This window comes from Drosophila persimilis, unplaced genomic scaffold (genome assembly GCF_003286085.1).
Source record: "Drosophila persimilis strain 14011-0111.01,24,50 unplaced genomic scaffold, DperRS2 tig00003933-arrow-pilon, whole genome shotgun sequence".
Taxonomy (NCBI): domain Eukaryota; kingdom Metazoa; phylum Arthropoda; class Insecta; order Diptera; family Drosophilidae; genus Drosophila; species Drosophila persimilis.
The window spans coordinates 944,204-968,732 of NW_020825706.1; the positions used below are offsets into that span (position 1 = coordinate 944,204).

The following is a 24,529-nucleotide window of genomic DNA, read 5'->3' on the forward strand; positions in this document are numbered from 1 at the left end:
ATAGCATGCCATTTCCCATAAGCGAAAGGATACATTCACTTTTTGGAACCTGTTACCAACATCTAAATTAGTACAGACAAGCCTTCGCGCTCCTGCAGCAGGATACGCAGGTATCGCGCAGCAGGTCCAACGGCTGCCGCTGCTGCACGACGCGTGACAACGCCACCTTGTAGTGGTCCAAGCGGACACCAAGGCAAAGACCCTGTAACCCATGGCTGCTGCTGCATGACGCGTGACTCCTGTAGCCGCAACAACACAACCATGAGGTGGTCCAAGCGGACACCAAGGCAAAGACCCTGTAACCCATGGCTGCTGCTGCATGACGCCTGACGACCCCTCGAGTGTACGAGAAAAGCGCTGAGTCCTTGCCTGCTTGTTATCTAACATTGAACCAAAATGCTAATTATATAAGCAAGGGACCGAGCGAGTGCGAGAGACAATCAATGAGCTTTAGAAGTCAATGTTAAATGCAAATGAACTGACAACAAAACAACAGCAGTGGCTGAAAGGGGGTGCGTACGAGTGGGCTAACAAGCAGAGCACAGCCATATAGCCCATACAGTTAGTTAGTCGTCGGCAATCGTCACTTACACATTACACTGGCAGCAGTGAGGCGCCTCCGCCCTTCCAACGAGTGTCATAACAATAAAAGTTGACTACAGCTGTACACAGAAATGAAAATGGAAATGGAAATGAAATGGAAACTAAGCCAAAAACCAGAGAAACGAATGCCAGAGAGTGTGTGGCAGTGTGGCAGCGTGGCAGGGACGGGGCTTAGACAGACAGCGACACATGGCGTATGCGTAATTAGTTCAAGGCTAAGGCGGAAAAGTGAAGCCAAGTCAGGCCAAGACGAAGCCAAGTCAAAGCCGATGGGCATAGGGAATTCATTAAAAGTCAATTGTTAATTGGTGGACAAGGGAGGGGGTTAGGCGAGGGCTGGGGCTGGGGGGGCAGCAATGCAGTGCCAGCCACAAATGCAATTAAAAGTCCAATCAAGTTAAAATAAACTCTTGGTTGCATTTGGAATTTGGCATTCAGTTGGCAAGTAAATTAATTTTCTGTAGGACGAGCATCGATTCCAAGGCAAGACAAAGGGGTGGCGGGATGGAGGGGGGTGGTGGCATTGTAGAGACCTTGTCATTTGTGAGTGTGCGTGTGTGTATGTGTGTGTGTTATTATTCAATTATACATGCTGACAATTAACGACGAGCTGGCAAATTAAATTAACAATTAGTTTTATTAAACTTGCACACACACACATACGCCTAGTGGGGAAAAGTTTTCCCTGTGTGTGTGGAAAACTTTTGCATGCTCATTAATAACAACAACAACAACGGCCAGGAACACACAGGAACAAACGAAGACGAGGACGAAGGACTTCCACGGAACCCCAAGGCACAAGTTTGATGGGGAAAAACGTTGCCAGAGCAACTGGGAGTTCAAGCTTCAAGTCAATTCTAACTGGCAGTAAAAGTTATTTAACCCACACACACACACAAAGGCACCCACACACACACACACAGAGAGAACCGCAGAAATAGCAGAACAACATAACCAGAAAATTTGATTAGAAAAGCAAGTCAGTGGAAACAGGTCTTTAAACTTTTCTCTTGAGTTTAAATATTTATTCAAATTGAATATGCCTGAATGCCTCAATGTGCTGCTGCTGTTGCTGCTGATGAATGATGAGTGGATTCTACCACGAGGAATAGATTTTATGATTGAGTGTGAAAGAGCCCAAGGTTGAGCGGGAAACAATGTATTTGTCCTCGGAATAAATGGTGTATCAATATTTTATGCTGTGTAGGGTATATTTAAGGGGTATTCAAATTTTATTCAACTAAACACGAAATGCAACTAACACTTTGGGGATCCATAATTAAATCGATAGTTAGCTAAAAATCGATAATTATTCGATTAATTGTTTATATAAGAAATTATTTCATTACAAAAAATATAATTTCAAACAATTTTAAGCTTGAAGTTATTCAGAAGTTAGTCAGAAATTATTATGATTTTTGTTTTTTAGTTCAATAATTTATATTTTTAATATTTTATGGAAGAAGCTATGATATACACTTTTTTGTTAATTTTAAATACATTTAATAAATATTGAATATTTACAAAATAACTAAATTAATTGCAAGTTACATGTACATATGTACATATATACAAATTTTAAAATTTTTTTAAAATTTAATAATTTATATTTTTTAGTATTTTATGGACCAAGCTTTGATAAACATTTTTTTAAATTATAAATATATATATATTTTTAAATATTATATATGTATGTATTACATTTATTTACATTAGATATTTATATTTAATAAATTTAAAAGAAATATATTTTATAGTTTATTCCATTAAATACTACCCAGAATGCTTTAATATTAATTTATTAAATTAAATTATTCATCAGCAATTATTAAACAATTTTATACAATTTACTGTGTTGTTTATGTAGAATACCTTCAAGAAGTATTATATTTATATTTATTAAATGTATTTATAATTTTAAAAAATTATAGGTTAATCTATTAAATATTACTTATAACGCTTAGCGCTTTATTTATTTTTTTAACTATAAGTTTTAATTAATGAATTTATTACATTTTAATTATTGTTTAAAATATTAATTTGAAATTTAAAAACTAAGAAATAATTCCAAAACTAGTATATTTTTAATTAAAAATGTATTCCATTTTTGTGAGCCCACTTTTGGGATTCTATGGGGCATATCCCTTAGCTGTTTTTTGTTGTTGTTGTAAGCCTTTTGGTTTGAATTTTTCTTGCACCAAAACTCAGCCTGAAATCCGGCCGAAACGAGGCCAACACGGAACCGAAAACCGGCAAAGGAATGAACGAAAGGAATGAATAAAGCAAATCCACCTCAATCAGTCAAAGCCATCAGATAAATTACCAACACTAATTGGGTATTTATAGTCGAAACAAACATCAATGACAGACTATCACAAGTGGCAGGCAGGCAGGCAGTCGGACAGGCAGGCAGTCGGACAGGCAGGCAGGCCGGCAGGCAGGACTCTTCAGAGGAGTGGCTGTGCCGCCGAGCAAACATGTCAGACAAACAGACGGACGGACAGACGGACGGACAGAAAATGGCAACGCATAAAATGCGCCATTAGCATTGAGGGGTTGTGCCCCAAAGGGTTGTGCAGACATCATCAACGAACGAGAGTCCAGGGGCGGCGGGGATTTGGGGAGAGCGCCAGGGACAATGAGCCAACGTGGCGGAAAAGCTGCAGCGGATGTGCCCCGAAACTATTTGGAAAATACTCACCGTAATCCTACGCTCCTCCACTCCTCCGCTCCTCCTCTCCCCTTTTTTTGTTGCCTTTTCACCTAACCAACATTATTTTTTCCTTCATTTTCTTTCGTTTTTTTTAGGTATTTTATTGTCACAGAACCTTGAACTTTATTTACTTTTTCGTATATGCCTGGCGACATTTTTATTTGTTTTATGACAACAAGGTCGCCGAGCCCAGGACCATTTGGGCCATTTAAGCCCCCGAAAACCCCAAGGGAATTGAGGCTGTGCGGGCGGGCGTGGCCCTGGGGGGGGTGTGCCTTTTAAGGATCTCTTTAAAAACAAGGGTAATGCAAATACCCAAGAAAATGGATTCGCTGTCTGCAGAGAGAGAGAGAGGGAGAGGGAGCACATGTATCCGCCGTATATGCCGTGTCCTAGTATCTCCTATCTGGGCTATCGGTGGCACCAACAATAGGTGTATCAATCATTGTCTGATTCCGAATTGAATGGCCCCCCGATTGTCAGTCAAATACAAATATTGTTTGGGGTTTTTGGTTGAGGAATCCCGCTGTCTAAGCCTCTGTCTATCCATCTATATACTCGTAATTGTTGACATCCATATAATGGAAAGGGCACACAAGGGCCGAACAAAAGACGGGGATGTACCGCCACCCACAATGCATTATGACACATGGAGCTCCTCCTCCTCCTCCTCCTTCCTTTCACTGAGAGTTCAGAGTTCAGAGCTCAGAGATATGTGTGTGTACTATTATCAAAGTGTTGCATTGTTTCTATTTACACAGGAGGGCGTTTGTGTGTGTGTGTGTGTTTTTTATGCTAAGGTCATCGAAGGCTTTGTTCTGACTATGGCTCTGGCCATATTTATTTCCATTTGTATTTATTTGAATGCTTTCATTGTATCCCTCTTTGGCCATTCCTCTCGGTTTCTGTGAGACGAAAGTGCGAATTTGTTTTGCTGCTAAATGGCACAAGGCTCTGGGGAAATGCGTCAAAATGTTGTCGAGTGTCGAGGCCCGCCCCCAAAACGAGCATCGAGCATTATTTCAAAATGAGAGCAAGCGAAAGTGCCACCCCCACCCCAGCCCAAGAAGAAGGTCAAGCAGGAGCAAGCCTCTATAAGTATTTGGGTGGGTGTTAAGGATTTCCTCTCTGTGTGTGTGTGTGTGTGGGGGGGAAAACTTAAAGTAAATATTGGCTGATTTTCCCGGGCACACACACACTCAAAGATGCCAAACACGTAGGCTTAGGCGTCGGTCTAATGAAGCTGCCGTTCGGTTCACTCATGCAAACATTTATGAGTGTTCTCTGGCGCCCCAAAAAAGGTGGCAAAATGTGTGACCTTGTGCCCTGAAAGAAAGCGGGGAGAGGGGCCTTAGTAGAGGAGAGTTTTTAAAGCTGAGATAAGAGCCAAAGATCCAGCAAAGGAGTGGGCTTAAAGACCTGCTTTATATATTTTCCTGGTACCTGGCAGCCCTATTAATGATTATCTTTTAAGCCCCAAGACAATGCATTTTTCAACCGAAGAAGGGGGGACATCCTCATGTCGTAGATCCCTCTTTGTGCGGATACTTAATATGCTTAACCAGCGCTAATTAATGGAATATTTTTGAATGCACAGCACAGTGCAGTGCATCGCCCTCTCTCCTTTGAGGACAAAGCAAAGCTCATTAGAGGGCTTAAACATCCCTTTTTTCCTTGTTTTGTACATGTCTCTCTCTCTCTCTCTCTCTCTGTCTCTCTTTCTCTCTATATATCTCTGTCTAATTATAAGCTTAATGCTGATTTTATTTGTACCTCCATTTTGCAGCATCAAATCATCCAGCACAATCAGCGAGCGGGTGTCATCGTCAGCAGCGGCGACCTGGCCCTCCAGGGCGTGACCCGACATCAGGCCGGGAACTACACCTGCACTGCCTCGAACGTCGAGGGCGATGGCGATTCAAATGTTGTCGAACTGAAAGTGATGTGTAAGTATATGAACAGAGGGGCCGGAGAGTCCAGGGATGGCGGCAGAGGATGGGTTTTGGTCTGAGCCATCAAAATGGAACGCTCTTTCTCTTATTTTGGAGACCATTAACAAACGGTGGCGGGTTGGAATCGTGGCTTGTGCCCGTGCCTCTGCCTCTGCCTGTGCCCCACTCAAATCCTTCTTTCAGGCCCTGCTCGAGTGGACCTTTGACACACAAAAACGAGCATTATTGAGTGTTCGAGTGTGGCCAGAGCGATGAGAGATGAGTGCCTGGCATTGTGCTGCCTGGGCCGCCGCTCTTTGGCGAAAGTAGATCTCTCTCTCTCTCCCTCTTCGCCGCTGGAAAGGACACTCCAAGAAGTATTGCCCCCAAAATGTTTTCTGCGAACCTTTCACCGCAAATCTTCTGCTCAATTTGTGTTGAATTTTCCCCGAAGAACTCGGTGGGTGAAGGAGGCTGAAAGGAGGCCAAAAGTTTGGTTAATTAGTTTGCCCTTTTGCGAGCAATTTAGCACAGGCGGCACGGCACATTCCCTATTCATCTTCGTCTGCCCCAGGGTGTGCGGAACACCCCCTGGTGTTGCTTTGGTTTTTCCGGTGCCATTTCCCTTTTATCACTTGTACTTTTTTCCTGTTTCTGGCTTTTGTTTTAAGCAGAACTTCCGCTCTGGCCACAAAACTCGCACTCACAAATGGGGGGCTCCACCTCTTCCTCTGGGAGGCTGGGCCCTAGCCTGCAATATCGACAGTTGTCGTCAGAATGCGGCACACAATAAATTCAGGGGCCACTGTGTGGCCAGCGACAGTTGAAAGATTTGAGAATTCGAAAATTGAATTTTGCTTTGAAGCTGCTGAAAGTTTTTTGGGCCGTTTGGTCGAAAGTTTTCCACGGCTGGAGGAGTAGTATTTTCCTAGTATTTTTTCGTGGCTTTTTTTCTTGATGTTGCCTGTGTTTTTAGGTTTCTCTGTTGCACTGTTTCTCTGCTTGAACGAGCAACAAGAAAGCCCAAAGCCCAAAGTTTTCTACTTAGAAGATGGATCCATTCGGTGGGAGGGGGGGAGAGGCAGAGTCATGCAAAAACAAAGAAAAGCCTTCACTCTGATGCGATTATTGATTCGAGGTTTCTCACTCTTCTCTCGTTTTTGCTCTGCCGTTACAGATAAACCAATTTGCCGGCCCGATCAAAAGAAAATCTATGGCGTGGCCCGAAACGAGGCCGCCGAAATCGTTTGCGAAGTGGATGCCTTTCCGCCGCCGGAGAATTTCAAGTGGTCGTTCAACAACACTGCCGAAACGTTCGATATGCCACAGAGCGGATTCCGGCCCCATTCGGCACAGGGCTCGACACTCACCTATACGCCAGTGAAGGTAAGTCGGAGGAGGAGTCGAAGGAGGAGTCAAAGGAGGAGTCAGAGGAGTAGGAACAGTCAAAGGATAGAAAGAGGACTCGGAGGAGTAGAAGGAGGAGTTAGAGGAGTCAGAGGAGGCCTCAGTGGAGTGGGACCAGTCAGAGGAGTAGCAGGAGGCCTCCGAGGACTCGGAGTAGTGGCTCTTCCTCGTCAAATGTCAAATGTATGACACACATTGGTTTGGTTCGGAAGGACTGGTGGATCGACTACCGAAAAAGTACATTTACATTTTGCGTTAAATGCTAAACACCCAGCGACATTTTGTGTAGTGCTGCCTGCCTGCCTGCCTGCCCGCTGCCTGATGAATTTTTCATTTCATATTTTCCCATCGCTCCGTTTTAATGTGGAAATTGTTATTGACACATTTGACATTTGGCCGGCTAGCTGCTCAAAGAGGGGCAAGAGGGGCAAGAGGGGCGAGAGCGGGGCGAGTGTGTGTTATTGAATAGCAAAAATTTTAATTAATAGGCGGCAGCAACATGGCCGCTGTTTTGGCCTGTGTGCGTGTCATGTTGTCAGAGGACAAAAGAGGAGAGAGGACCCCCCCCTTGACAGAGAGACAACAACAGTGTAGGGGCGTGTCCTGGCAGTCAAGCAATTTTAATTAAAAATTCTATTAGCAGTGCTTTCTAATTAAAAAAAAAAAAGAACAAAAAACGCCAATGGAACATCATTATCGAACAGAACATGACAGAAAATGTCAAAGGTTATATGGAGGGGCAAAAGAAGAAAGGATCCAAGGAAATTATTGGGTAGTAAATGCCATTTGCCATTGACTTTAATAGTTATCATCAGGACAGAGGGAGGGGAGACCTAATCAAGCAGATAAACGAGATGAAAAGAGAAGACAAGTATCTGTCTGCCTCAGTTCTTCCTATTAATAGACCAAAAAATGTCCATTGGCCATTGATGCTCCACCCCGGCAATTGGCCAAGCAAATTGGCCCATCAATGAGGGGGCTTCCTTCAGTCTGCCATCAGTGTGGAAATTTTTCCAGTTTCAGTTTCTGTTTTTGCATCCTCATCAACCCCATCATCATCATCATCATCTCTGACAGAGCCGGCAAGCTGGTCTCTCCTGCAGCTCCTGCAGGTCCTGCAGGTCCTCCTGCTACTGTAAATTTTTATGTTCTGCCAAAACAATATCTCGAATGTGAAACTGCAGATGAAACGAGTGTCTCTCTCTGCTCCTCTCAGTGGATAAAATTAAGAAGCCATTCTCCGAAATTGAAGGCTCTGTTTTGTGGAACGGAAAGAAGTGCATTGAATGGCTTTTCATAGGTATTTTCAGGCAGGTTTTAGAAGCTCAGTAGAAGCTTTATGGAACTCCTGCTTAAAGACACTTTTCTGATTCCTAGTCTCTACTTTTTCTTGAGGCTTTCTTCGGTGTTGTGTCTCTGGTTTTCAATTTGTGATCTTTTTCCCCCATTTTCTCATCACATTTTTCAGCACAAAACCTGTCCACTGATTCGTTGAAAACCCACTCGAGCAGATCTTTCATTTGGGGCTTCATTTTGGAAGCTACAACATTTCGAATGCCTGACCACAAACGTGTTAAGTCTGGGAGTGGGAATGGGACTGGGACTGGCACTGTGGGTGGAGTGGCCTGGTCGCTTGTAAGCCAACATGGCTGCAGCAGTAGATGCTGAAAATGCTGCAGTAGTGGTGGCAGGAGGCCAGCGAGAAAGGCACTCAACACAGTTGTTCAAGTTGCATGGCACCCCAGTTGGGGTTTTTTTGGTTTCTATGTTGTTTCTTTTTTTTTTGCCCTAGCTGACCCAGTTTAAAATGTTGCGGCTTCTTCTACTGCTTTTATTTCCTTCCCATTTGCCCTTTTTTGGCTGGGGAACTAATCAAACTGGCGACGACAGCTACACAGGGGGCTACCGGGGGGTACAGGGGGGGCTCACATTTCAGCGATCAAACGAACGAATTTGTGCTGTCACAGGACCCCAGTCAAACGGAATTCAAATGAGTTCCGTTCACAAACACTCCAACGGAGCACAAAACTGATTGGACACACACACAGACACACACACACACACACTAGTGCACATCACATCACATAAATCATTTAGCTCAATTGAATATGAAAAATCCCTTCCGTTCTGTTGTCATATATGCTGTTTCCGGTTTCCGCAACCGCAGCTCAGTCGGTTCTGTGTTTTTTTTTTGTTGCTCCACATTTCGTTGCCCAATTTTTTGTGTCTTCTGTGTGTGTGTGTGTGTGTGTGATTTGCTCCAAGACAGGCTGTGCAGTCGACAGAGCCAACTTGTCATTAATTTTTGGGCATTTCTCTTTTGCCCTTTTTCCACTGGTAGCTGAAAAGGGGCTGGAGATGTAATAACTTCACTACATCTCATACATCTCTATTACCTTTAATTTATTGAAAATTTAAAGACTTTTAATATTTAGTTAAGCGGAGACACAGAATTTGTTGGTTAATCCCGATGGCACTTTCTTGGGGCATGCTTTTTGGAAGATTTCCGTGGTATTTCGAAATTATGGCATACTTTCAGGCGTGTGGCCATGGTTTGCCTTGATTGGTCCACAAATAAACGAGAAATCGAACTATGATTATGACCGGGCTTAAAATCCTTGATTCCTGATAAGAACTACATCAGGGGTGGTCCTCCGATCACTTTTCTCTTCAGGCTGAAAAAAATCACATTCCCCTCCGCCTGGAAGTATGCAACCAGCTCTTATTTACTTCGGACTTACTTTCCCTTGGCATAACTCTGCCATTTCTCATCCTATCTGGGCATACCAGGCCTCTTCGTGATGGGAAAAGAATCCCCAATCCTTTAGAGTCAGAAAAATACGGATATTTCGCTTCCAGTGCTGTAGCTGCACTCTTTCTCTTCCGATCTGGGCATGCCAGGCCTCCTCGTGATTAGGAGAACATCTGTAATCATTTAGTATATACTTCCACTCTTTCTCATGCGATCTGGCCATGCCACTCCTCATTGTGGTGGAAAGAACATCCCTAACCTTTTAAGGTCTGACCAATAGGGATATATCGGTGCTAGTGCTGTAGCTGCACTCTTTCTCGTCCGATCTGGGCATGCCAGGCCTCCTCGTGATTAGGAGAACATCTGTAATCATTTAGTATATACTTCCACTCTTTCTCATGCGATCTGGCCATGCCACTCCTCATTGTGGTGGAAAGAACATCCCTAACCTTTTAAGGTCTGACCAATAGGGATATATCGTTTCTAGCGCTGTAGCTCCGCTCTTTCTCGTCCGATCTGGGCATGCCACGCTTTCTCGTGATTAGGAGAACATCTCTTATCCTTCAGAGTCCGACTGATAGCACGGCCAATAAGGATATATCATTTCTAACGCTATAGCTCCACTCTTTCTCTCTTAAACTAGGGCTTCCACACCTTCTCTTAATCGGAAGAATGTCGCTTATCACCATAACACAGCCATTTCTCGTCCGATCTGGACGTGCACCCACATCTAAAAGCTCCCTGATGTCCTTTGTGCCGAGCAAGCCTTCCCACGCCTTCAGTATATTCCGAAAACATTGAAATGCTGCCCGACAGGCTTTCATGTCAAGCAATTTCCGCTGCTGACATATAAATTTCTCAAATATTTCCCCAAAAAAAAAAACAAGCACGCACATATTTCAGTCCTGCTCTCTCGCTCTCTCTCTCTTTTGGCAAAAGAAACTTATTAAAATGTCACTTAAATGTTTAAATTTTTAATTAAAATGCATAAATAATAGCATTTTGCACAGAGAATGCAATGTCTTGTCAGAGGAGCTGTCCCCTTGCTTTAGATACTTGGGCACCCACCCACACAAGCACACAGGCACGCACGCACGCACGCACGTCCATACATGTATGTGTGTGTGTGTGTGTGTATATTCCCATATTTTATGGATTTTGTTTGTGTTGCTGCTGCCGCTGCTGCAACGTCTGACAACTGCAACAATATTTACCCTTTTCTGGCTGCTGCTGAAACATTAAAACAATATAAACAAAATAAAATAATCATAATAAATAGATGGGCATAAATTTTGCAGGCACTGTGCCGTGTCTCTTTCTCCTTCGGGCAAAAATTATCACAAGGATTGTCGGCTGTACGATGATGACAGTTGCAACACACAGAGAGAGAGAGAGAGCCCTAGAAAGCAGGCTATGCCCCAAAAAGTATGCAATGCTTTTTCCCCACATTGATTATTACTTAAAATTCTATGCATTTACCTCTGTATGTGTGTGGCCCTGGCAGCTCTATTATTATATTGCCATATCCTCTCTGTCTCTCTCTCTCTCTCTCTCTTCCTCTCGTGTGTGTCTCTGGTGTCTCTTTCCCTCGTTGTTTGTTGGTGTTGATGCACAGTGTTGGCAGCTGCCATGTTGGCGCCTTTGTGCCAACACACAGACACCTAGCACCTAGCACCTAGCAAATATATGCTATGTACGAGTATATTTTAATTTTCATAAATTTGTCATAAATTTGCATAAATATACTTTTGCCCCAAAGGCTGTGTGGAGGGGCCTTCAACACGTATACGGCCATGTATGTTGCTATTTTATGTGGCTTTTAATTACCACAAAGAGATACATTTTCCTCTCTCTCTCTCTCTCTCTGAAAAGATCAATCAATCAGTGTTTCAACTTTTAAGATTTCCCTTTTTTCCGTGCCATTTGCTAGGCCCCGGAAAAACTTTCTAACATTTCCTTAAAGCCCAAAAAAAAACCCCCAGCAAAAAGTTTACAAACTTCTACCCGCCGTATTTGTATCTGTTGTTGCCCTAATTAAAATGACAACCGCGCACACGAGAGATACATGCGAGTGGGCCAAGGGCCAAGGGGCAAAAAAAAGGGCCGCCATGGAACGCGTACCGACTGATAAATAAGCTGCAATTTGCGTTGACATTTTGCTGTGCACCGAGAGTGATTTCAATTTTTAATGAGTTCATGTCGCTTGAAGTTGATTAAGTGCGTTGATTCTTTGCCAACCAGAAACAAACCGTTAAAACCCAGCGACAAAGGACACAAAGAGATACGCAGATACGTAGATACAAAGATACATACGTGGCAAACCAAATCAATTGTTTGCGAAAGTGTACAACGATTATAGAGAGACTCTGCCAAGAGTATCTAAAGCTTGGTGTATCTTCTAGATATATTTTTTCCTGTGGGTGCTCTGTGTGTGTGCACTTGACCGTTTGTGGGTAGGATTTCATTAGCACAACATTTGACAAAATGCAAACAAATAAACGAGTAGGACAAACAATAGAGCGACAGACCGCAGGCAGGCGGCCACTTAGCACAGGGCTACTAGACAGGATACACAGGGATATCGAGACAGAAGGACAGGCGAGCCCAGCCCAGCCCAAGCTGGCATTAAAGCCATGTTAACATTGTTTCCCTTTTCGCCCACTCTTACATGTGGGCGGTGGGCGGTCCACACACACACACACACACACACACAAAATGCCTCATTTGTTTTTACTGTCCGTAAAAGCTTTCCGTCTTCCGTTTTCCGTTTTCCGTCTTCCATCTTGGACCACATCGCCCTGTCTATTGACATGTCATGAAATTATATTAATGAAAAACCTATTGACAGCTGCGATCAATCAGAGTGGGCCAGAGCAGCACTCTGGACACCCCAAAAGTACAAAGGCATTGATTTCATGAATTAAGTTCTTTCCAGAGAGATGTCTATGAAAGATTCAAAGAGCTTGAGAGCTGTGGGTGTCTACCAGTCGTCTAGCAATCGAGTATGGGCCAAAAATTTAATATTCCGCTCATCCGAAAGTGCTGATTGGTGTTATGGACAAAGAATGTCACCATTCCGCTCATCTAAAAGTGCTGATTGGCTTTATGCACAAAGAATGTGACATTCCGCTCATCCGAACGTGATGATTGGTGTTTTAGACAAAGAATGTCACCATTCCGCTCATTCGAATGTACTGATTGGACTTATGGACAAAAAATGTTACCATTCCGCTCATCTAAAAGTGCTGATTGGTGTTATAGACAAAGAATATCACCATTTCGCTCATCCGAAAGTGCTGATTGGTGTTATGACAAAGAATATCATCATTCCGCTCATTCGAAAGTGCTGATTGGTGTTTTAGACAAAAAATTTCACTATTCCGCTAATTCGAATGTACTGATTGGCGTTATGGACAAAGAATGTCACCATTATCATGAGCTCAAATTCAAACATGAGTCATTTGCTATGTGTTTGGGCGTTAGGGACCTTTAGTGATGCACTACTGAACCATTGAACGACTTGTTCCTCGTCACAGATCCTCCATATGCGAGCCTGTTCGCAGATTCAACTCATGCTTCCAAATGATATCTTCCAGTTCTTCCGGTTATAACTATTAAATGTATGTGGAAACCTTTTACCTCTCCAAATCCGTAAATAGATGAATGTTCCCTCTTCAACAAAACCTATTCCACAAGCTCTATGATGCCACTCCTCCTTTGAAATATATTCTAATAAATATATACCTATAAAAATGTACATAAAACATCCAAAAGCCCGTCCGAGAACCGTTTGACAGATTGATGAACTGAATCAACGTCAACCCCAAACAATAAACCGCCTTTTCAAACTCTTTTTTTTTTTTGTTTTGTGGCCTTTGTTGCAGGAAATGGACTTTGGCACCATCATGTGCTGGGCGGACAACAATGTGGGTCAGCAGAAGGAGCCCTGTGTGTTCCATTTGATAGCCGCTGGCAAACCGGAAGCGCCCACCAACTGTACGGTGGTCAATCAGACGTCCGACTCTTTGGAGGTATACTGCATCGAAGGTGAGTTATTTAACAGATATACAGATATACGGATATACAGATATACAGAGGGGTACTCGTACATCAAATTGCCAGGCAATTTGTTGCCCCTTTTTGGGGGGTTTGGTTTTCTTGCGTTCCAATAATTGCTGATGAGCCAATCAATGGCCGAAAAAGGCAAAAGGCAATGGTCAAAAGAAGCAGCAGATGCAGAAGCAGAAGGAAAAAGGAAGGAGCAGAATGTTGTGTGTGTGTGTGTGTATTTTGTTTCCTGCAACGCTTTTCAGACTCATTTAAAATACATGAGCAACTTAAGTGCACTTTGGCAGCACATCCAAGAGAATGCACAGGAGTCTGTGTGTGTCTGTGTGTGGGGAGAGCAAGTATCCTTACAGACACAGACACACAGGCACACAGACACAAATAATAATAATAAAAATGCAATGAAAGCATAAAACTAGAAAGGAAACGTACTACCACCAGCAGCAGGAGCAGCAAATAATGTTGCTAAAATTTTCAGTACAGTTTTCCAGTTGGAAATTTTTCGAGTCAGTAATAAATAAAATAAAAGCGCACCAAGCGATGAACTGCTGCTGCAAGTAAGACCTGAAGAGTGGCAAGAGGCACGAGGCAGTAGAAAGTTAAGCGCAAATTTGTACATACAAAATGTTTTTGGCTTGTTATGCAAGTTGCTGCCAAAGAAGCCAAAGAAGCCAAAGCCAAGGATAACTCTCGAGTCGGAGGCAAAAGCGAGCGATGTGAAACTTTAAATACAAATTCAATTCGCATATTTTATGCGCAGCGGAAAGACAGAAAAAAAAAAAATGCCAGCAGGACAAATTGCAGTAGAGCGGCAAGCAGAGGGGAAAGCAGTTCAAAGTTCACTGAGAAATGTCCTCGCAGAAACTCTGGGCATCAGCTTATGATGCATTTATGCAGCCCTTGAGTGCCACGGCGACGAGGCAAAAGCAAATCAAAGTGCAGCATAACGAGGCGGCTGCCGCACTGCCAAAGTGCAACAAAAAGCGCATAATAACTGCATACTTAATGGCGCGCTCTTGCCACCCCCCTCCCCCCCTTGCAACAAAGCCATTTTCCCTCCACAGTTTTCCCCAGTGTAGTGGCCTTAAGCCGCTTTCCTGCCAATTGCTGTTGGCCAATTGTTGTGCTAAATGTTGTCTCAAGTGGGGGATTGCTCTTGGATTACCCCACGGATTGCTGCCGCGGTACACCACTGCGTCTACGTAATTTGTAGCAGCACCACAGAGAAGAAAGTTGGCCTTGGCGGTGCTTTAATTGTGATTAAATATGGTTTAAGAGCTGCGCTAGAATTTAAGTGGAAATAAGGGAGTCTAACATTCTATAGGAAGTGCCCGGAGTAGAGGCGACCTCTCTGCCAGGGAACACAACTCGTATATCAATCGGATTACTAATTCAAATACTGTGCACCACGGAATTTGTCCAACAAATTGATCGCTCTCCCCTTGAAGGAGAAACAGTACGAAGCGAAGAGAATATTACATTTATTGATGGAGTTTCTACAACAAGCCCAAAAGAAGGAGTTCAGAAAGTGTTCATTAAAGAATCCTCTTGAACAGCGAGTGGTCCACGATGTTTGGGGAACCAAAGACGACGTGGGAGACATCCAATTGGATCACAAACAAATATTTTCATCCTCATCATCTCGCACCGGGGAAACCACAGCCACATTGTGCACGACAGAAACTATTCCAAAAAGTCCTGAATCCCTCTAAAATTCCACAAAAACCTTTTGGTTTTTTTGTGTTGGTAATTTTCTCCCTTTTCCAGTGATCATTTCTGATCATCCAGTGCGTATACTTGATGCACTCTGGCTGCCGCCCCATCTCCCTCTCTCTATCTCTCCCTCTGTCTCTGCCATTGTTCGCCCCACACCCGCGGGCTGCTAATTTAGTGGCTGCACATTATTATCATAGTCATCAGCATCATTAAAACTTTAACGCAAGTTGTTTAAGCACAACACAAGAGCACCAGCAGCACCACCAGGAGCAGCACTAGGACGGGCAGAGGACGAAGGCGAGCGCTCAATGCGATACTTTTTATATTGCACTTTACATTAAGGCAAACGACTGCTGATGGGCCACACCCCCCAGCGCCAGCCAGCCAACCCCAGCCCTAGAAGGAGAGCCCTTGCTGCCACCCCCGCCCCCCGCCCAAGCCAGGGGTTCTTTTGGTCGTTTGTTGTACGCTTCTTTAGAGGGTATTGTGGGTGAAAAAAAGGAAAGGGAAGGGAATAAACGTTTCATCCATCAAAATCCTGCCTCTGTACCAGAGATTAATGAGGTACCCTTTGAGATAGAAAAGACGACTTCCAGGGTATCCAATGCTTCGACTATTGGCAGAGCTCTTTCGTTTTTCTTTTTGTTTTTATAATAACTCAACTTTAGCCATGCGGTCGGTGCACGTTTCGACTTTAATAAGCCAGCACGCAACTCTTGGCCAACTCAACTCGACATGGCCGCGTCGCCTCGACTCAAACTCAAGCCAGAGACCGCCAGGAAACCCCCAGGAACCGCCCAGGCACCGCCCAGGAACCGCCAGAACCAACTCTGGACTCGAATTGAATTCAATGTGGCGGCGGGCGGGCGGCCCCGCCAGAAAGCTTGAAGACAACTTCTGCTGCCTCTGTTTTTTCTCTCTCTCTCTCTCTCTTGTTGGTTCGGGGGCAAAACAACAACTAACCAAACTCATCAAGCGTCGGTTTAATATAATAAAATTTCAGTTTATAACATTTTGCTTGGCCCTAAGACTCCCAACTCCCCCACGCTGCCCCTTGCTGCTGCCTCTTGCTGCTGCCTCTTGCTGCTGCCCCTTGCTGCTGCCCCTTGCCGCTGCTGCTTTATTATTTTTACTCCAATGTTGCTGCTGCTGTAGCCATTGTTGCTGCCGCTGCTGCCGCCGCCGCTGGTAGCAGACGAGTAAATAAAATTAACCCATTACAATGAAGTTTTTTTTTTTTTTTTTTTTTTTTGTTCCTGTTGTTGAGGAAAATTTCATTAGCTAAACGTTTTAAAGTGCGCACAAAATGGCCGCCAACAACAGGGATACACAGAGAGAGAGCGAAAGAGAGAGAGAGAGGGAGAGGGGGAGAGGGATCCCTAAAAAAAAGGGATAAAGGGCAAAGAGAATGGACAGCGAACAATGGAGGGCCGCCTTTGAAGCAAAGGCCAAGCAGCCGCATTCTTTTCACTCTATTTCCTCGCCCCGTTTTCTTTGTGGAAAAGCGGCTAAACTCATAGCCAAACATATAAAACATTTTCCCCACAACAATTTTCCACACCCCGCCCCCCTCCTTTGGGGCACTGCCTCAAGTAGTTCCCAGAGTCGGAGTCGGGCCGCCTTTATTACAAAATATTTTAACATTTTTCGCAAGTGTTTTAAGTCGGCTTTGTGTCTACAATGAAGTGCCATTTGAGCAGGCCGAAAAAGCTAAGCAAAAGGCAGGATATTAGCCTGCTTTTTGGGCACAAGGATCTCCATTCACTCGCCATTCCTCCCCCTCCAGCAGGCCTCGAGACGGAAACGGGTTGTTCGGTGAGGGCCAGAGTTCTTTTGTGGCGTTATTAAATGGCATTTAAAATGTAACTTTAGATTACTTTAAATACACACACAGAGAGCGAGAGTTTTTTTTTGGGTCTGGGAGGTCAAGGGTTAAAGTCACTTCAATTACGAGCGGAGTACTCCATGGACTCCATGGGCAAAGGGTCGTGCCTAAACACTTGATGACGCTGATGGTAGTTTTTTCGGGTGGAGGGGGGTTTTGGGGGGAGTTGAAAATGTGAGAGGAGCAGGCTTTGCAATTAAGTGGGGAATATGAGGCATCAGAAGGCAGAGATCTCTGGTTAAAGGTTGTCAAGGGAAGCTTTAAATGTGGGTTTAATTTGTTTGAAAGAACTATTTCTCAGTGGGACTTTCATTGGTATTTAATTAAAATTAATTAACTAAAATTATTGCTACCTCTGAGATTTATGGATAAAGATCTAACGCCTTAAAATAACCCTTACATACAAAAAATGTACAAGAAATGTTCAAAAACAAATCTACAAAAAATTAACATAAAATGTACTAAAAATCTACCGAAAATGTACAACACATTTACAAAAAAAAAATACCACAAATGTAAAAAAAAACTACAAAATCTGTACAAATAATCTTCAACAAATTTACCAAAAATGTACAAAAACAAATCTACAAGATATGTAAAAAAAATTAACAAATATTTACATAAAAGGTAAAAAAAATGTACCAAAAATCTATAAAAACAAATCTACTAAAAATGTACAAAAAAATTCATAAAAAACGTACAAAAAATGTACAACAAAATTAATAAAAAATGTACAAAAAAAGTACAAAAAAAAAAACAAATACAAAAAGTGTACGAAAAATTTACCAACAATGTACAACAACAAATCTACAAAAAATGCACCACAAATCTACAAAAAATATACAAAAAATGCCAATTTTGAGCAAGCATTAAAAATGTTAGAAAACTTCCACTTTTGATCGCTATTTTTTGCAGGTCCACTATCCACTCTATTAATACAAATCTAAACTCCCATAAAATACGAATCAAAACTCCTGTAAAAGGTCGTCAAATATTCTTTTGAAGCCTACAATTTTGGGTATATATTATGTCTATAACTTCGTCTAAGGTTTATGGCCATCATTTGGCATATATTTTACATAAAAAAAACTCACAACAAATCCAAGAATGAAGTGCTTCAAAGTTCCAGCTGGACAAATTCAATCTCATCTCTCATTACACATTCATTTCATATTAAATATATCTCGCACATTTTTGAGGCTCCTCCAAAGCTTCGAAAACTTGTCTCAAATCGCGGGCTTAAAAGTTGTTTTGAACAATAACTTTTGGGCTGTAATGTAAATGCCATTTATATCCAAGAGAGTCATAAATAAATCTTTACCGTGACGCAAATCCCAAAGCAAATCATCAACAGATTCCGAATCAGTCAGAGACAACAGTCAATTCCATCAATCCCCACCCCCACAGTCCGCCCCCCAAATCCTCGGTTAATATGCTAAATAATCCCAAATTCGTGACAAGTTATGCAATCAGAGTCTCAATGTCTCTCTGTCTCTCTGTTTCTGTTTCTCTCGCAGGCTTCGATGGCGGCATGCGGCAGTGGTTCCTCATGGAAATCTACGATCAGCATAGCGGGCAGCTTCAGGCCAACATCAGTGCCAAGTTTGCGGCTCTGTCCGTCACGGGCTTGGATGCGGGCCGACTCTTCCGGATCTATGTCTATGCGGTGAATGGACGCGGACGCAGCGATGGGGTGGCCCTCGATGGCTATACCCTCAAGGCCGCTGAAAAGCAGACGGGTAAGTGCACCCCCTCCCCTATGGCCCCCTCTCTTGTCTATCCTATGAATTTTTAATGCATTCTGAAAGCGGGGCGCGTGCGTTTTGCTTTTTATGAATTTTTTATGCTAATACTTTGGGAGAGCCCCTCCCTCTCTCTCTCTCACACACAAATTGCATAACTTTGCAGTGGCTCTCCCTCTCTCTCTCCCTCTCTCTGTCTATCGTGGTATCAGTTTCCTCTTCTAAAGATTGTTCTGGGGCTTTATGATTATTATGCCACCTCGCAATTTAATTACGGCTAAACTGCTCAATGAATTGTAAATTCCGCGACACAAAACTTTCCTCCAGCCTCCCTGCCGCCTCCCCTGCAGTTTTCAAAGCAAAAGAGTGGAAAATTTTATGCACGAAAAGTAGCGCAAAAAATCTGAAATGATTAGCATTAATGAATTGTTTTTTTTTTTAGGGGCGAGTTCTAAACGAAAGAAAGCAAATTGTAATGCTAATTAGGCAAAGAGGCAGGGTGGCAAGGGGGCAGGGTGGCAAGGAGGCAGGAAGGCAAGGAGGCAGACAAGAGTTTTATTTTCCTTTTCCCTTCCTTTTTGGGGGGTAGCTAAAAGGTTGTTGTGGGGACAGAGTCACATTTTGTGTAAACAACTTGAGCCGACATTTCAATTTTTCATAAAGTCACAGGCCAAGACGGAGAAGGAGGCGAAGAAGAAGGAGGAGGCGCAATGGCCAACACAGACAGACAGAAAAGTGCAAAGCAAACAACAGACAGGACAAGACAGGCAGCAGGGAGGGAGGGCAGAAAGAGCAAAATGGAGTTGCAAATGGAAATGGAAAAAAGGAATGAAATTTGTCTTTGGTTAAAGTCAATGTTTAAATGCCCTGACCAAAAGGGATAAATGCTGCAAGTATTGGGTTTTTTTGGGAATAATACACGGGATTTGATTGAAGACAGGGCCCTGCAGGGGGGGAACAGAGAGGGGATGAATCGATTGAGATTGTGGGGCAAAAAAATTAATAGCCATTCAATGGGATACAAAATTATAGGGGAAATGCCAAAAGTAGTAGAATAAGTAGGAGAAAAGGTAAGGGCAGAGCAAAGGGAGAAATGCAGAAAGCATAGGGGGAAAAAACAGAAGAAAAGTGACAGAGAATGAGTGAGAGAAAGCATTTGCTTCATAAGGAAAGATGTATGTATATACAGAAGAAATAATGGCAGAGCGAGTGAGATCAGAAGCTGAAGAAAAGAGAGGCAAAACAAGGACAGAGCAAGGGATAAAGTAGAGAGAACTGGAGAAATTCAGAAAGAGAACACACACAGGAAAGAGATAGAGTGATAGACAGAAGAGATGAGACAAATCGAGTTAAAGTTCACAAAAAAAACAGCGAATGAATAGCGAAAAACGCGTCCGTCTAAGTGCTTCCTATAAGAAGAAATGGAAAGGCGCTGTTAAAATACAGACAAAATGTTAACGCTATGTTAAGTGTAGCCGCCAATGTTAGGTGTAATGTTATGTTAGTTCTGCTGTTAATCTTTTATTCTCCCATGCAAAGAGGCATCGTTAATGCTATGTTAAGTGTAGCTTCTAATGTTAATTCTTCTGTTCTGTTAATTCTCCCATGTAAAGGGGCATCTTTAACGCTATGTTAGTTGTAGCCGCTAATGATAAGTTCAATGTTCTGCTAATTCTTCTGTTAACCTGTTATTCTGCACTGCAAAATGGCATCGTTAACACCATGTTAACTGTAGCTGCTAATGCTAATGGCAGTGTTAAGTTAGTTCTGCTGTTAATCTGTTATCCTCCCTTGTAAAGTGGCCTCATTAAAGCTCTGTTCGTTCTTCCAGCTAATGTTAAGTGTAATGTTATGTTTATTCCTCCTCCCAAACCCAAGACTTGCTTTAATTTCTGTTTCCTCTCGTTACAGTTGCCCTCACCTCGTACAAGGGCAGCGCCCAGAGTCCGGACAACTTTGAGCTAACGCCGATCCTCTCGATTGGCATCTTTGTGGGCATTCTGGTGGCCATCGTTTGCATTGGCATCGGCACAATTGCCGCACTGAAGCTGCGCTCGCACAAGCACCAACAGCAGCAGAAGTTTGTACATCCCAATGCGAAATTCTCACGTCCCGGCAATTTACAAATTAAGGATAAAATCTCATTGCCATTGAGTCACTCCGAGGAGATGTACGACGAGAAGAATCCCGATGTTGTGCCCTACAATGAGGGTAAGTTCCTTCAAGATGAATGTGTCGTCTGGGGCGACTGCGACGACTGCGACGACTGCGACGACTTCTGTTTGCAATTTATGGAGCCCTGGACATGGGGCCTGAGGCTAGCAGCAGTCTGCTGTGGCCATCCCTTTATGCAAATGCATTTGACAGGCAAAAAGCAAACAGGAACACAGCTCCTGAAGGGGCCTGTCCTGCCTGGCTGCCAGCATTTTTGTGCAGTGTTGAAATATTTAAATGACAGCTAATTGCTGTCATGCCATCGTGTGCCAACGTGTGCCATCGGTTAGCTGCTTGTGTTTGCTCATGTGTCTGCAGTCGAGTGCTGCCTTAAAGCAGGATGATGCGGATGATGGGAGGATGCTTAAAGGACAGCCAGCACAAAATTTCACTCAGTGCACGTAACGTTCCTTTCGGGTTCCTTGATTAATGGCAATCAAGAAATCAAGCGGCAGTCAAGCTCAACTCCAGAAGCAGCACAACAATTTAATCAATTTTCCAAACGTAAAGCAATTTCATGGCCAACAAAAAATTGCACAACCACCCCGTGGTGGGGGAGGAGGGGGGAAATCTAAAGGAAGATGGAAAACGAAAACTTGCGCTACCGAAAATCAGCAAAAGATTTGAGGGGCAACGGCCAAAAACCCGGACGGCCGACCAAAACTTTTCCCTGGCTACTTAACAACGAAGGGGGGGGGGGGGGGGGGGGGGGGGGGGGGGGATGGAAAGGTGGGGGGAGAGGGAGGGGGTGTGGGTGTGGCCTCAAACTTTTTGAACTAACCAACCGTTCGGTCTCCTTCCAGTGGATGGTGAATATAAACAAAAATCAGCAACACAAACGCCATCGGGACATCTTTCGACAACCAGCGAGGTGGAAATCAGCTGCAAGCCAGGCTCAACATCCGGTGGCACCGGCAACATCGTCGGTGGCGCCTCCACGGCCAACAACTCCAACGACAGTGGCACCTATCAGAGCAGCAAGGTAAGCCAGTCAGCCAGCCATAGAGGCACGGGGGGAAGGGGAGGGGGCCTGTCCAAAACTGTCATCATGAAAAGTTTTTCGGCCACGAAAAGTTTTAATTACAGTCGAACTACTCTATGACGAACTCGGGTAAAAGTCGCTAAAGGAAAACATTGCCATGACAAATGCTTTGATTTTCTTACCGAATAAAAGTCTTGATTATTGCTTAACTAAATGATTACCTCCAGAGATTTCAGGGGGGGCGGGGGAAGGGGGAGATTCTTCAAAAGTTTCCACTGTACTTTTTATTAAATTGATGAAAAATGTCTTTGCAGGACGATGAGCTGCACTATGCCGAGCTATCGCTGAATCAGGTGCCCGCCACTAGCTCCAAGAAGGGCCAGCCATGTGCCACACAGGGGCAGGGGCAGGGGCAACAGCAGGGTCAGGGGCAGGGGCAGGGGCAGGGCCAGGCCCCGGGCCAGGGACAGGGCGTGATGGGCGGCACCCTGCCGCATGGCTCTAGCATGCGCAAGCTGTTGCCCAGCATCCCGGCCACGGCCACGCTGCAGAGGCACAAACCGAATGCGGGCGGCATGCAGCATCCACATCAGCACGCTCCGGCGCCCACATACGATTACGATTACTTTGAGGAGCCGACGATATACGCGCAGATCGACGCATACAAGACACGGGGTGGCGCCACGGCAGCCGGAAGTGACAGACAGATGCAGATGCCGCTGCAGATGCAGATGCAGGTGGACACTGGCGGCGGCGGCGGCGGACCTGGCCCGAGCGGAGTCGTCTTTCCGCCGTGCATCTCATCGCCGGGCTCGCACGGCACTCCATCGACCGTGTCGCCGGGCACGGTGCAAATGTACACGCTGCCCTCCCATCCCGGTGGCTATCACACTCTGCCACATAATCACCATCAGCAGCAGGGCCAGGGACCCCAGAACTCCGCTTCGATGATGCAAATGATGCAGCAACAGCAGCAGCAGCAGCAGCAACAGTTGCAGCATCATCATCCTGCTGGCAACATGCCCATGCCGCCATCCTACCAGCAGCACCAGCAGCAGCAGCAACAGCAGCAGCAGCAGCAGATGGTGCACGGCCAGATGCTCGTCTCGAGCAACAGCAGCGGTCTGGCCTCCACAACGGCGGCGGTGGCCAGTCCCAGCAGCTCCCTTTCGGGCCTCTCCGGTGTGGGGGGCAAGTCCTACTCGCGCGAGATAGTCACGGTGCGCACACCGCTCATGTATTCGCAGCAGGAGAGCTGTGTTTAAGAGCCCCAAGCCCCCTAAGTCCTCCCTTCACCTCCCCCAAAAATGATAGTTATCTAAGTCTTGAGCTCTTTGTGGTTTGTGTCTAGACTTAAGCGTTGCCAAAACGAATTGAATTAAAGAATTGAATTGAATTGAACTAAAAAGGAATCAGCATCAGGAGCGACACGAGAGAGAGAGGCATAAATAAATCAAAATCGATTAACGAAAAGCGAGAAGAGGGCCAGCGCCTGGCATAATTTATGGCAATTCATTTTCGATTCCACAATAAATTGCGCAAACATGAATTTGTGAAAATCCGGCGGAGGAAAAAGGAGAGTGGGAATTTTTCCGGAATTTTTAAGCCTAAGAAAAGGCGCTCCAACAAGTCCCCAGGCATCGTTTGAGAATAATAGAGAAGCAGAAGAATGTTCCTTCCTTACAGTAAGTACTCGAAAGTGGACAAACAGTTCATACAGGCATACACAGCATATATATTTTTCCACACCCAAAATATATGTATCTGATCTGAGAAGTTTCCAGCAAATTTTGTAAATGTTTTTTGTAAATGTATAAAGTCGGTCAACAATTTCTAGCAATTAGGCTCAAAAGAAAAACGCATAAATCTAGTAAATATACTAACACATATACTAAATAATAGACTAACACACACACACACACACACACAGACAGGAAGACAGACAACCAGAGATATTAAGAGAGAGCAAAACTTCTTGGCAATTATATATTGAAGATAAATTACATTATTCGAATCTAATGGATACACATACACACACACACACACACACACAAATTAGCTGCAAATTAGCTTAGTGCATAAAATGAGAGAAATACCAAGTATTAAAACGTGTATATAACAACAACAACAACAACAAATCGTAAATCAAATTTATATATATCTGTATATTTTACAAAAATCAAACCGCAAAATGAATGTGAAATTAGCAGCACACATTCCCAAACAAAAACAAAAACAAAAACAACAACAAGCAAAAAAAGACTATAAATATTTCGTTGCAAGAATAAAATGAAAACTATTGTTGTTTGTAAATTGCATTTATATGTGTACTATATCAAAATGTACTATATTTTATTTGTTCTCCTTCGAATGTGTGTGTATAAATCAATGCACCTTGTAAATTATTGTTACATTTTAATGTTTAAAGGGACAAAAAATGTTAAACTGTAAAACGGAAAAGATCAAATGCAATTCTCTAAAAACTCTAGCAAAAAGAAAGAAAAGAAAGAAAGAAA

At 43.8% G+C, this 24,529-nt stretch overlaps 1 protein-coding gene across 1 annotated transcript in view; it reads left to right on the forward strand.

The window, feature by feature from the left end:
- LOC6594072 overlaps positions 1-24,139 on the forward strand; it is a 106,241-nt gene extending 82,102 nt beyond the window's left edge. Inside the window, exons 11-17 of the mRNA XM_002019696.2 lie at positions 5,103-5,262; positions 6,425-6,633; positions 13,291-13,453; positions 18,593-18,814; positions 20,729-21,028; positions 21,835-22,013; positions 22,328-24,139. Of these exons, the coding sequence (XP_002019732.1) occupies positions 5,103-5,262; positions 6,425-6,633; positions 13,291-13,453; positions 18,593-18,814; positions 20,729-21,028; positions 21,835-22,013; positions 22,328-23,278 (2,184 nt within the window). The 3' untranslated portion in view covers positions 23,279-24,139. The remainder of the gene's footprint in view (positions 1-5,102; positions 5,263-6,424; positions 6,634-13,290; positions 13,454-18,592; positions 18,815-20,728; positions 21,029-21,834; positions 22,014-22,327) is intronic.
- Positions 24,140-24,529: the final 390 nt, after the last annotated feature.